The 13,286-nt window shown below is 46.0% G+C and overlaps 1 protein-coding gene across 2 annotated transcripts in view; it reads right to left on the minus strand.

The window, feature by feature from the left end:
- ZNF606 (zinc finger protein 606) overlaps positions 1 to 8,005 on the minus strand; it is a 22,407-nt gene extending 14,402 nt beyond the window's left edge. The window contains exons 1-4 of one of the 2 annotated variants that reach the window (XM_008706491.2): positions 7,549 to 8,005; positions 6,420 to 6,529; positions 5,608 to 5,664; positions 4,984 to 5,072 (exon numbers count right to left, since the gene is read on the minus strand). In XM_008706491.2, coding sequence (XP_008704713.1) covers positions 4,984 to 5,072; positions 5,608 to 5,664; positions 6,420 to 6,450 — 177 coding nt within the window. In that variant the 5' untranslated portion in view covers positions 6,451 to 6,529; positions 7,549 to 8,005. Of the gene's footprint in view, positions 1 to 4,983; positions 5,073 to 5,607; positions 5,665 to 6,419; positions 6,530 to 7,548 lie in introns of those variants that run through there. The other variant, XM_040632749.1, reaches the window with a different exon arrangement.
- Between the last annotated feature and the right edge of the window lie 5,281 nt (positions 8,006 to 13,286).

Genomic DNA, 13,286 nt, shown 5'->3' on the forward strand with positions numbered 1-13,286 from the left:
GCAAACACAAGACCGGAGGAGCCCTGGATACATGAGGAACCTGTGCAGCATAGGAAAGACCGAACTCAGGGGCCAAAAGGAGAACAGAATACAGGCAGCAGCTACACCCAACTTTCAGTGAACTGCAATTCCATTTCTCTGATTGGAGACTTCACTATAAAACAGGACAGGACGATACCAGAGGGGCTCTGAAAGAACAAGGATTCACTGAACATAAAGACACAGCACTAGCTTCGGACGGCCCACCATGTAATAGAAGGCCTCAGAAACAGAACAAATATAAAGGAATAGGACAGGTTTTTTTTGTTTGTTTTTTTTAATACAAGAGTTCTTAAAACAAGACATAAACATACTAGCCATAAACAAAAACAGATATGTTTGACAAAAATATCCTGGAAAACATCTGACTGGTAAGACACCACAAAGTGAAGACAAGCTACAGACTGGGAAAAGACAATTCATGTAAGGTAAAGAATCGGCATCCAGAATGCATGTAAAATGCCTACACATCAACAGGTCAGAGACTACACAAATCCAGGAATGAGAAAGAGAAGAAATATAGATGATCAGTAACGGTATGAAAAGATACTCAATCTCACTAGCAATCAAGGAAATGCAAAGTAATACAATATACCTTTTTGGTCTTGAGATAAGCAAAAACTATAAGACCTGACAGTGCCAAGTGGCAGCAAAAATGAAAGGTAACAGGCACTCTTCCAGAGCGGTGACAAGAGGCTTTGTACCTTCAAACAGCCACGTGGCAGCAACAGTCATCTTGAAAACACATAAGCACCCTAAAACTAAACGTAATTCTGCTTCTAGGAATATGTCTACATTAACAAATATATGTGTGCACAAAGTGAAATTACAAGAATGTTCACACGGCTTTTCCTGGAATAGCAAAAATGGCGGGGGCAGGGAACTTCTAAGCCCATGCATGAAAAGGATGAACAGAGGGCAAAAGGAATGAACTTATCACATGGATGGACCTTAAAGTTGGCCTTCAATAAGCAAAGAAAGGTGCAGAAAAACTACAGGTAGGAAAAGACTGCTTTAAAAAAAAAATAGAACAGGGGCACCTGGCTGACTCAGTCAATAGAGCATGAGACTCCTGATCCCAGAGCTGTGAGTTTGAGCCCCACGTTGGGTACAGAGAGGACTTAAAAAAATCTTTAAAGAACAGAATATTACTATCTATGTGTATCTATAGAAATAGATTATCTATGTATGAGTATGAAAATAAATTAGCTGCATACACACCATAAGCAGTTATTCTGCATAAGCATGGGAAGAGAATGTGACAGGACACTGTGTAAAAAGAAAACTAAGCAAGTATGACAAAACATTAATTGTTCAGAGTAATGGAGACCATGTTTGATTACTTTTCATACTTTTCTATAATTATGGGATTTGTCCAAACAAAACTTTAAACAAAAAAGTATTTCCAGGGGCGCCTGGGTGGCACAGCGGTTAAGCGTCCTGCCTTCGGCTCAGGGCGTGATCCCGGCGTTATGGGATCGAGCCCCACATCAGGCTCCTCCGCTATGAGCCTGCTTCTTCCTCTCCCACTCCCCCTGCTTGTGTTCCCTCTCTCGCTGGCTGTCTCTATCTCTGTCAAATAAATAAATAAAATCTTAAAAAAAAAAAAAAAAAGTATTTCCAGATTTGTAGATGTTACCAAAGTGGAAGGAATCATGGACTGCCAAACAGGAAGAAAAAAACACCCCCAGCTGAATGTCTCCACGTTGGGGCCCGCAGTTCATGGAGGCCTTGAAGATGCCGAAAATGCAAAACCAAGACTGGATGTGAAACAGAAAAAAGAGATGGGGGAAGTCAGGACCCAGGCTCACCAGCTGTGGGGACAAGAGGGACCCTAGAAGCTAGGACAGGAAGGAGTGAGCTGTTCCATTCCCAGGTAACCCTTACCTGAACTCGTACTTTACAAACACCTGCTAGGATGACTTGAAAATGTCTCACCCAAATTTCCTGTAATCATTCTTGCACATTTCACCTTGTACATACGTACGAGCACTTACCGGGGCTCTCTAAAGCACTTTATGGCATCTGCTAACCAGCCGCACATCTAAACCATGGGAGGGTTTGAGGGAAGATGCCAAGGGTGCTGAGATGGGTCTCAGCTCCTGCATTATCTGAAAGCATGGACGGATGGCCCATTCATGGAATCTGGGGAAATTCAGATGGGTTCTTTGGCATCCAGAATTTCATTAATATTCTATCGCAAGATCTCTGCAGGGAAGGAAAACAACTACGTGCACGTCCTCAAGACAACCAGAGATGAGTGCAGAGTATAGATTATTGTTGTTTACATGCATGTTTATCATGCAGAAAGCACTGATGGATTGTTACACAGGGGTTTGAGAGTTTCCATATTTGAGGAGGCTGGCTGGAGTTTTTTTTAGATGGGATATTATTTTCCCTGTTCTTCAAAATAATGGGATCTGGGCTCCCACTAGTTGAAACTTCACTATCCAATATGTTCCCCAAAATGGACTATTCAGATAACAAGGGATGACAGCATTTGACGTTTTCACCAGGTGAATGCTTTATTTAAGTATTTAGTTTGGAAGGAACAATAGAGGGATACGGAGCTCCTGTTAGCGTTCCTGAAGACCTCGCTTAATACGAAACTCACGATTCAAGTCTTGAGTTTCCCACAGGGAAAAATCCGAAGTGAGTGTGGGGAGGGGCCAGGAGCATGTTCTCAGAAATCACAACTCTTCAGACATTGGAGGGTGTTGTCATTTTAATTCTCCACTTTATTTTCTCAGCATTAACCCTAATAATTCTCAGAAACCCTCACATAACTTAACAGCAGAGTGCAGCCCAGTGGTTATTAAGGCTTCTTCACAGCATTTTATTACAACTAACTTCTGTTACCAAGTGACTGATTCGGGGCCCATCTTTCAGCCTAGCCTCACTGCTGATTCTGTTACAGAATCTAAAAAGGACTACATATCATAGCAGCAGTGAACATCACAGTCACCCACGTTCTGATGCCAGACAACCACCACTCTGCATGACGTGGTTCAGGCCCGTCTGCCTCCCCGGGACAGCATGCTGCCATGTGGGAGCAGCAAGCTTGTGATGCACTTTGCCAGTCAGCTTTGAAACTGTGGGAGATTCCATTACAATTTTTTTTAATTTGGGGGATGGCATAAAGTTGAAATTTTATTAATATTTTTATATCTCAGTATCTCATATTTGCTTGATCCATTATTTTAACTAGAAAAGAAAAATCTAAATATAGCAATGAAACTATTTTTCTTCATCTTTCATAGTAGGGAGTCAAAAGGGTAAATATAAAATTCATGAATCAGGATGAAAATCTCTCCTTTAGAAATATGGAGATAACCCTAAGGAACCAAAAACAGTAAGTTAAAAATGGCTGCCTCTGAATCATAAAAAGAAATAAAATGTTGATATGTACTACAATATAAAAGATCCTTAAAAACAGAAACCGGACATGAAAGGCCATATACTGTATGATACCTTTTATGTAAAATGTCCAGAATACACAAATAAATAGATAAAGAAAGTAAATTAGTAGTTGCCAGGGGTTGAGGGTGGTGGGAACAGGGAGTGACTACTAATGGGTACAGGATTTCTTTCAGGGGTGATGAAAATGATCTAGAAGTAGATATTGGTAACAGTTGTCCAATTCTGTGAATATATGAAAAATCACAGAACTATACACTTTAAAAGGGTGAACCTATGGTATTTGAATAATACTTTAATAATGTTGTTATAAAAAAGTTTGTTTGTAAGTGGCTGCCTCTAATGAAGAGGCTGGGCAGGAGATAAGGGAGATGACATCTTTCCAATATCATCTACTCTGCTATCCTACTTCCTGCCACCTTTCCCTATCAACTCTGCTGACCTATTTCTCTCAGGAGCCATCCTTACGCCCTTACAGTCACAAAGTTCTAATGTTTTGACTCTCTTACACCTCTAAGGTCTTCTAGGCCGTGGTCATACTGTCACTTGAAATGCAAGCCTGCTTCCCACAGCCCCCTTTCTCCCCACACTCCTGCCAGGGACATCCTTCCAGCCACATTTTAGACACTGGCGCCTCCTGCTCCCAACACTTAATGAGGCTCTTTATTACGGCCAGGATGGAGCCCTGGCTCTGCAGCAGGCATTCAGGGCCCGGTAGAGTTCATCCTAGCCTTTCCGTCCTAAATTCTAATTGGGGTCAGCCTTCACCCAGTTGCTGGTCATGCAGTACCCCTGACCCCACACCCAACACACACCAGTGGTGCCATAAAAGGCCAGACCCCTGCTTACCAGGTTGATGAACCCCTTTCACCTTTTGATGCAAGTGTGTCATGTCTCCCGGGCAGCCTCTCTCCACACAGCAGAAGGACTCCAGCTGCTCTGTGCCCCAATGACTCTATGCAGACCAACCCACTTTCCAAGGCATTAGCTGGCCTCGGCTCCTCTAAGGCTTGGGGCCTCCCTAAGCATCTCAGGCTCATGTCCTGAACCACATGTACAGCACCAGCAGGCCATGAGGTCTCGTAGCTGAGTGAACCATCTTAGAAAATAAGGGACTGAGAATTCCTCAGGACCAAGGCTTGAACTTGTCCATGTTCCCCTCCCAGCAAGCACAGCGCTCACAGGACAGCATCAAATTGAATCAGGCACTGAATACATGAGGTACAGTGGGAGGAGGAAGGGGGCGCTGCCAGCCAAAGGGGTTGCCCCCACCCCCCAAAACAACATAAAGCACAGCTGGGGCTCAGGAATGTGAATAGCCTGGTTAATAATGTGGCTCCAAATCATAGAAAACTGTTTAAATTCTTCCTGAATGCTCAGAAAGCAATAAACTTCTGGCCGATTCCTTCTCTACCCAAACTCTAGCTGTTATAAAGTGAGGAACACAAAGACTAAGATGGCGGGGGACAGCCCAGACACCTTAGGGAACAGGACAGCCCTTCTGGAAAAAGCAGAAGCCCACCTCACCTGGATCTGGGCTGTCGGAAGCCCAGTGGCCCTCTTCTCCTCTTCAGAGTTTTCTTCCACATGCCAGGCCGAGTCCTGAGGACACAGAGCTGGGGAGGAAAACAAAGTCACGGAGGCAGCTCTCCCTGCCAGAAGTATGCCCACATGAGTCCTTCCTCCTTGGGGGGCAGGCTCAGGGAGAGCCAGTTCCTGGCCCTCTCTGTTGGGCAAAGGAAAAGACTCACCTTCTACTTTTATAGTTGAAGGAAATGGGGCTCAGAGAAGATTAGGAATGTGCCTAAACATGAACCCTGCACTGCCCTCCTTTGGTCTGAGGTACTATCTCTGAGAAGTAGTGCCATTCCCATCCTTTCTGGGCCTGAGCCACAAATGGCCACACATTTATTCTCATGCACTCTGTCCTGGAAGTGTCACCATCACTTTATCTCCCAGTGGCATGTTCTGATCCTTCCCTGTTCCAGCTCTGCACAGAGACAGATGTGGACCAGAGTCCCCCAAAACCCCCATGCCCTAAACCCCCACCTGGCTCCCCAGCTCTGATTCCTGGCCAAGGAAGGTCAGTGCTGGGAGAAGCCAGGACATAGCAGCCAACATGGCCAATGGGGACACAGGCTCTTGACTCACCCCAGGAGGCCCATGGGTCAACAGCCGCCATTTCCCAGGACTGGTCTGTAAGGACACCTGCACCAGATCAGGTTAGGACAAGTAAAGGAAAGGCACTGACAACAATCCTAGTGACTAAAGGCAACAAAATGGGAAAAGCCCATCTGCCTCACTAATGGTGTAACAAAGTTCCATAAACAGAGCCCAAGGGCATGTGACAAATTCCAACCATAATAAGCTAGATTTATACCAGAAATGCATAGGTAAATCACTATCAGAAAATTTGATGTGATGTAACCACAGAACAATTAACAAAAACCCTTAAACAGCTAAGGAGATACCTGATAAAATGTTTAACATTACCTAATTTTGTAAAAATGTAAGTAGTAAGACACTCCTTCGATGTCTTTATTGATAGGTATATGAAACCTCACAAAAGATAGTGTACCACTGACATCACACTATTCAACACTGTTCTTAAATTACATGCCAATGCTATAAAAACCAGAAACAAAAATAAAGGTAAAATATGGCAGTGGTAGAGAAATTGACTGGATGTATGGCTGCCTAAGAAATCCCACAAATCACCAGAAAATCTCTTAGAACTAATGAGACATTTTAGGACTATAAGATATACAAAAATTACACCAAGTTTCCCTTTCCACCAACAACCAACTTGTTTTTTCTTTTTAAATGTCACTCAGTTCTAGTTCTATCCAAGACCAAGAGACCCCCTCCAATCCCCCAAAACCCTCAGCCCTTGCCCAGCTTTGACCCTTGGCTGCAGCAGACTGCTGCTGAGGCAGCCCAGAAGAAACAGAATTTGGACTCACCCCACGAAGCCCACGGGTTGATGGCTGCCATCCCACAGGATCAATCGACCAGGTGCCTGCCCAGGTGCACGGGATTCTGGTGACTCACGCAATGCAACTGCAGTACAAACCTAATGACAAAAATGGAAAACACAAAAGTGGTCCTTTCTCTGGAGAAGATCCACAGGAAACAAAGGCAGCCCATCCACAGAAGCAAGAGAAGACTTCTGGGGAGCATTGTAAGAAAACAATTTACATGTCAAAAACAAAAGAATGAAGAGTGAGTTGAATCAGCTGAAAAAAGAGCACAATCCAGGATGACAGCGTGGAAATTTGTCAATGGCTCCTGAGACAGCCAGTGACAGCTTCAAGGTAACTTTTCAGTGATTTAAAAAATTACTGTAAAATCTACTGGCACCGCCCAGTACAACAGCGGCTGCCTAGAGCTGGCGGGGAGGGAGGAATGCCAACTGACCGCTTAACGGGCGCAGGGATTTCTTTCGGGAGGTGATGAAAATGTTCTGCAATTAGATAGTAGTTTTTTTATTTCACAACTCTGTAAATATACAACAAAAACCACTGAATCGTAGTCTAAAATGGTTAATTTTATGTTATGCAAATTTTATCTAAAAGGAAAGGAGGGAGGGAAGCAAGAAACCTACCAGGCCCAACCTGTCTGTTTCCTGGTGTGGAGCCCAGACCACAAACTCCCTAAGTTCCAAGTCTTTGTGCAAGTCCCGAGACCTCCCTGAGGGTTCCAAGGCCAACTGGCAGAGCTCTGCGGATTCCTGAGAGTGTGTATAAAGCACCAGGACGCCTACTGGGCCCCAGAACACCGGGATCTGTGCCAAAACTCAAAGTAGGCAAACTATTCTGCACCGTTGTTTGCAACTTAACAAAGTCAGCCGTCACTGCAAGCTTAAAGGAACCGAGGCCTGTTCCCCTCCCACGTTCGACGCCGTCCTTCTGCGCCTCCGGTGAACCCGCGGAGACGAGAAACACTCGCTGGGGAAAGAAAGGTGTTCATTCCCATTAACGGCGTCAGAGGCGTCCTCATCACCGTCTGCCTGGCCTCCCGCCCGATTTCCTCTGCAACCCCCGGGGCGGATGTGATGCTCAGGAGCCCGTACCAGCGAGGGGACGGCCTTACCTGGTTCGCGGCTCCCGGCCTCCCACCCCTGCGAGCCCGTCCCCGCCGCTCTCGCGACTTAACAAGCTCGGGGTCGCTCGGCCGGGGGCGTCCGGCTTTGTTCCGCTCCAAGGTTCGGCCCAGCGGTGCACTTGGGATCCTCGCGCGCGGCGGGGGAGACAAAGGCGTGCCGGGCCGGCCGCCGCGATCCGGCGCCAGGCCCGACGTGCAGGGTTCCCCCGGGCCGGCCCAGCCGGCCCGGCGCGGCCGCGAGCCCGGAGGCGGGAGGCAGGAGGCAGGAGGGTGGGAGAACCAAGGGAAACCGGGGCGCGAAGCCAGCGCGAAAAGGGCAGGCGCGGGACCCGTTGTGGTGCCGCGCCGACCCCGTTGGCAGGCGCCGCGTCTTCCCGCTCGTTTTCCCGACCCTCCTAGTCCTCGGTGGCTGTAGCGGCAACACGACCACCGCCTGGGCGACCGCCTCACCTCGGCGGCGGACAATGGCGACCGCTCCCCCGGCGTCGACCAGGACGCGCCGCACGGGCTCCTGGGAGTTGTAGTTCCGGGCAGTACGCTTCCGGCTGGTCCGGAAGCGTCGCCATGGCAAGTACCGGGAGCAACTCCGCCTGGAGTCCCGCCCCCGCGGCGTCCGGGACTTGGGCGACTAGTATCCCAGCCCCCGGCGAGCCGGAAGGTGCTGTCCCGGGCCTAGATCACCCTCTCCGCCACCGCTCAACTCCGGAAGGCCTGGGTAGGTCGCGACCCCGTGAGCCTTAGTTTGCCTATCTGTGAAATGGGGGCTCACGGTAACTGCCGTTAGCGATGCGAACTTGACCAAGTCTCATCGTTTTCTGCTTCCCATACGCAGATCTGAACGCTTTCAAGGGGTCCTTTCATTTAACATTTACAATACTCTAAGGAAGTGCCTGTTCTGATCTCCCTTTCTAGATGAGGAGGCTAGTTTGAAGCTTCTCCTCGCATATGTATGAAGCCCTAGAATTTAGAACATAAGGAATTGTTCCCAGATCTCTTTCTAGATGGCGAAGCTTTATGGGAGTCTAAATCGCCATCGACTTATGTTGTAATATTTCCTGGAGTGAGCATTTATTGCAAGCCGTTTAAGACTAGAGCAGGGAACGTGGTAAATGAAATTTCTGCCTGGCGGCTGTTATTCAAACCACTATTCAAGAGCATGGACCAGGATGACGAAAGGGCTCCTCACCCAGCTCAGGAAGGATTCCTGAGTCACAACCCCCAGCCTCCAGCTCTAGCTGAACCTGGAATCCCCAAGCCCATCGACAGCCTTTTGGAACTTCCTTCCCACCTGAGTTTGAGGTGACCCTCACCCCGACCTTCCCTGGCTCCACACCTTTTCCTCCTTGTTCCTGATTCATCTTGCCTGTGCATTTGTCCACCCTAGTTTAGACTGCTCAGTTGGGGGAACAGCACATTGGTCAGAGAGGGGCAGTGAGGGGCCTGATTGCAGACAGCCTTATGGGCATCGTGATGGCTCTGACTCTGGCTTCGAGTGAAATGTAAAGTTTTCGCATGGTTCGAGCAGAGCGCTGATGAGTTCAGACCTCACCAAAAGGTCACTTAGGTTTCTGTGTGGAGAATAGACTAAGAGGGTGAGGGAAGGAGCAGGGTGACCCCTGAAACCAATGCAGTAATCGAGGTGGGAAATGATGGGCGCTTAGATCAGAGTGATCAGTGTCCGGTTGCAGAGGTTAGTATTTTAAAAGTAGAGGCAACAGGTAGTAGATTGAAGGTTTTGTTTCATGAGCTGCAGTCCAGCCTGTAATACCCAGAGCAAGGCAGGCTCCTCAAGGCACAGCTGTTCACCAAGGGCCTTTTTGGGTAGAGAATGGGTTATAGGTGTGGGAGGATACTACTTTCTCTGACCCAAGCCCTCTCCCACTCCATTTACCCCAGTGTGCTGTGTGGCGCTCCGTTCTCTCCATGTTATGAGGTGGCAAAGGCTGGGCAGCACAGCCATCTTGGATGCCCCTACTATGGGGGTCTGAGCTATTTCTGAGCTGCCACAGGCTTCTGAATGGGAAGAGATCAGAGTAGTAGGAGAATCCAGGTTCTCCTGGGGCATGCCTTTCCTCTGGGAGATGCCTAAAGAGTGGTCACCCCATGCCACCTGAAGGGCTCTGGCTGGTTCCGTTTCCTCACAGCCGGATGATGAGAATGAAAGGTAAAGGAAGGGGAGTCCAGGGCACATTTCTTGGAACAAAGAAGACCTTTTATGAGCGTACAACCATAGGATCACCAATAGTAAAATAACTAGTGCAATTTAGACTTGAAGTTACCTATGCTCTCAAATCGTAGGATTAACTCATAGTCACCAGCTAGGAGCCCAGGAGTTATTAAGTTCAACATTCTGTGGGACCGTGAGACCTCCACATGGAAGTCAGCATGCCTCTCTGCGTCAGTGGCCATGCAGAAGCTTCCCCTCTCACAGCTCTTCCTTGCTGCTTCTGCCACAGCACAGCATTCAGCCTGCAATTTTTCTCATCCCAGGGATTTAATGGTAAAGGTCTGCTCATTTTTCTTTTAAGAAAAACATGTAAAATATAATAAAGTTCTAAGGAATTCAGTGAAACCCTGTGAAAGCACTCATATACAGGTCTCCTTATGGACAGACGCAGGGTACTGACGGGCCATAGCAATGAATATTTATATCCAACACTGATAGATGTTTCCAAAACGATTGCACCTTTTCATACGCCCCCAAGCAATGGTTAGGAGTTCCACTTGCTCCACATCCTCACCAATGCTTGTTAATGTCAGCTTTTTACATTTTTGCCAATTCATGGGTAGAAAATGGTATTTCATTGTGAGATGTTTGCTCTTCTCTTATTGGTGAGATTCAAAATCTTTTCACAGTGTTAGCCATTTGTGTGTTCTCTCTTTGAATTAACTTCTTACTTCATACATTTTTCTCTCAGGTAGTCTTTTTCTTACTGGTTTATAAAAGTTCTTCACGGAAATTTGACATTAATCTTTTATTAGGAATGTATCCTTTCCAAGTTGTGACTTACCTTTTACTTTATGGTATCTTTTTTTTTTTTTTTCTTTTTAGATTTTATTTATTTATTCGACAGAGAGAGAGACAGCCAGCGAGAGAGGGAACACAAGCAGGGGGAGTGGGAGAGGAAGAAGCAGACTCATAGCGGAAGAGCCTGACGTGGGGCTCGATCCCAGAACTCCAGGATCACGCCCTGAGCCGAAGGCAGACGCTTAACCGCTGTGCCACCCAGGCGCCCCTACTTTATGGTATCTTTTGAAGCAAAGAAGGATTGTTTAAAATGTCTTTTCCGGGACAACTGGATGGCTCAGTCAGTTGAGTGTCTGGCTCTTGATTTCTGCTCAGGTCGTGATCTCGGGGGTCCTGGGATCGAGCCCCTCACTGGGCTCCGCACTCAGTGGGGGTTGGCTTGAGATTCTCCCTCTCCCGAGTCAAATCATTCTCTCTCGCTCTCAAATGTATAAATCTTTCTTTAAAAATAAAAATAAAATGTCTTTCCCAATCTAGATTTATTTTATTCCATTTTCTTGCCAACTGCCTTGGCCAGAACCTCCATTACAATGTTGAATAGAAGTGATGAGATCAGACATCCTTGCCTTGTTCTAATCTTAGGGGTAAAGCATTCAGTTTTTTACCAGTAAGTATATTAGCTCTGGATGTAGATGTCCCTTGTCAGGTTGAGGACATTGCCTTCTATTCCAGGTTTGGTGAGAGTTGTTTGTTTTTTAAATCAGGAATGACTATTGGATTTTGTCAGTTTTTTTCTGCATGTATTGAGATAATCATATACTTTTTTTTAGCTTGTTAATACACTGAAGTACATTTATTGATTTTGGTTAAACCAACCGTGCATTTTTTAGATAAACCCACTTGGTCATGACTTTTTAAATTTCTATTATTTTATTATTATGTTATTGGATTCCATTTGCTAAAATTTTGTTTATAAAATATTGCAACATATACATTTAACAAAGGATTTGTATCCAGAATATATACACAACTCCTACAACTCAATAATAAAGACAAACAGCCTAACAAAAAATGGGCAAGAGGCTTGACTAAACAATGCCAAGCAGCCAATAAGCACATGAAAAAGTGTTAACTGCCATTAGTCATCACACCAGAATGAGATATCACTGAACACTCACTAGAGGGGCCCTGGGTGGCTCACTCGTTGAGCGACTCTTGGTTTTGGCTCAAGTCATAATCTCAGGGTTGTGGGATTGAGCCCTGCAACTGCCTCTGCACTCTGTGGGGAATCTGAGGGGACACCTCTCTCTTTCTCCCCCTCTGCCCCTCCTACCCCCCTGCTCATGTGCTCTCTCTAAAATAAATAAATCTTTAAAAAAAAAAAAAAAAAAAAAACAACCCTGGAGTGCCTGGGTGGCTTAGCCATTAAGCATCTGCCTTCGGCTCAGGTCATGATCCCAGGGTCCTGGGATCGAGCCCCACATCGGGCTCCCCGCTCGGCGGGAATTCTGCTTCTCCCTCTCACACTCCCCTTGCTGGTGTTCCCTCTCTCACTGTCTGTCAAATAAATAAATAAATAAAATCTTTAAAAATAAATACATACATACATAAATACATAAACATATAAATAAAAAACCCTCACTCACAGGAATGGCCAAAATGAAAAAGACAATGCCAGAATTTGGTGAGGATGTGGAACAGCAGGAATTCTAATACATGGCCAGTACTTGCATAAAGTATTTCAACCACTTTATAGAACTGACAGTTTCTTAAAAAGCTGAGCATACATCTATTCCATAACTCAGCCATGTCACCTCTAGGAATTTCTCCAAGAGAAATGAAAGCATATACCCATAAAAACAAAACAACCTTGATAAGAATGTTCATAGCACCTTTACTCATAGTAACCAAAAACTGGGAACATTCCAGATTTCCATCAATCTGAGAATGGGTAAATTGTGCTATATTCATCCAATGGAATAAATACTACCCAGCAATAAAAAAAAACAATTACCGATCCATGTAATGACATAGATAAGTCTCAAAAATTTTTTGCTAAGGGAAAGCAACAGACACAAAAATGCACAAAATATATGACTATAATCTCATCGTAGTTATTGCCATGGATAAATTGCAAAGGTGAGATTGCTGAATCAACTCATGAACACACTTTGCGTTTGGACGCTTCCAACCTAACTGTCCTACAAAGAGGGTGCACCTGTGGAAGCATCCATGCGTGCTGAATAACAGAATCCAATTCCTACTACTTTTTTAGTTTCCTTTTTTTTTTCCTTAAGTAAACTCTATCCCCAACACGGGGTTTGAACTCATGACCCCAAGATCAAGAGTCCCATGCTTTACTGACTGAGCTAGGCAGACACCCCAATTTCATACTATTTTTTTTTTTTGAAGATTTAATTTATTTATTAGAGTGAGAGAGACAGAGAACATGAGCGGGGGTGGGGGCAGTGGGAGAAGAGAATCTCAAGCCGACTCTGCACTGAGCATAGAGCCCAACATGGGACTTGATCTCACAACCCTGAGATCATGACCGGAGCCAAAATCAAGAGTCAGACACTGGGGCCCCTGGGTGGCTCAGTCGGTTAAGCATCTGCCTTCAGCTCAGGTTATGATGTCAGGGTCCTGGGATCGGGCCCCATATTGGGCTCCCTGCTGAGCAGGGAGCCTGCTTCTCCCTCTCCCTCTGCTGATCTCCCTGCTCCTGATCTCTCTGTTCATGCTCTTTCTCCCATGCTCT

Source organism: Ursus maritimus, unplaced genomic scaffold (genome assembly GCF_017311325.1).
Source record: "Ursus maritimus isolate PB19 unplaced genomic scaffold, ASM1731132v1 scaffold_19, whole genome shotgun sequence".
Lineage (NCBI taxonomy): Eukaryota > Metazoa > Chordata > Mammalia > Carnivora > Ursidae > Ursus > Ursus maritimus.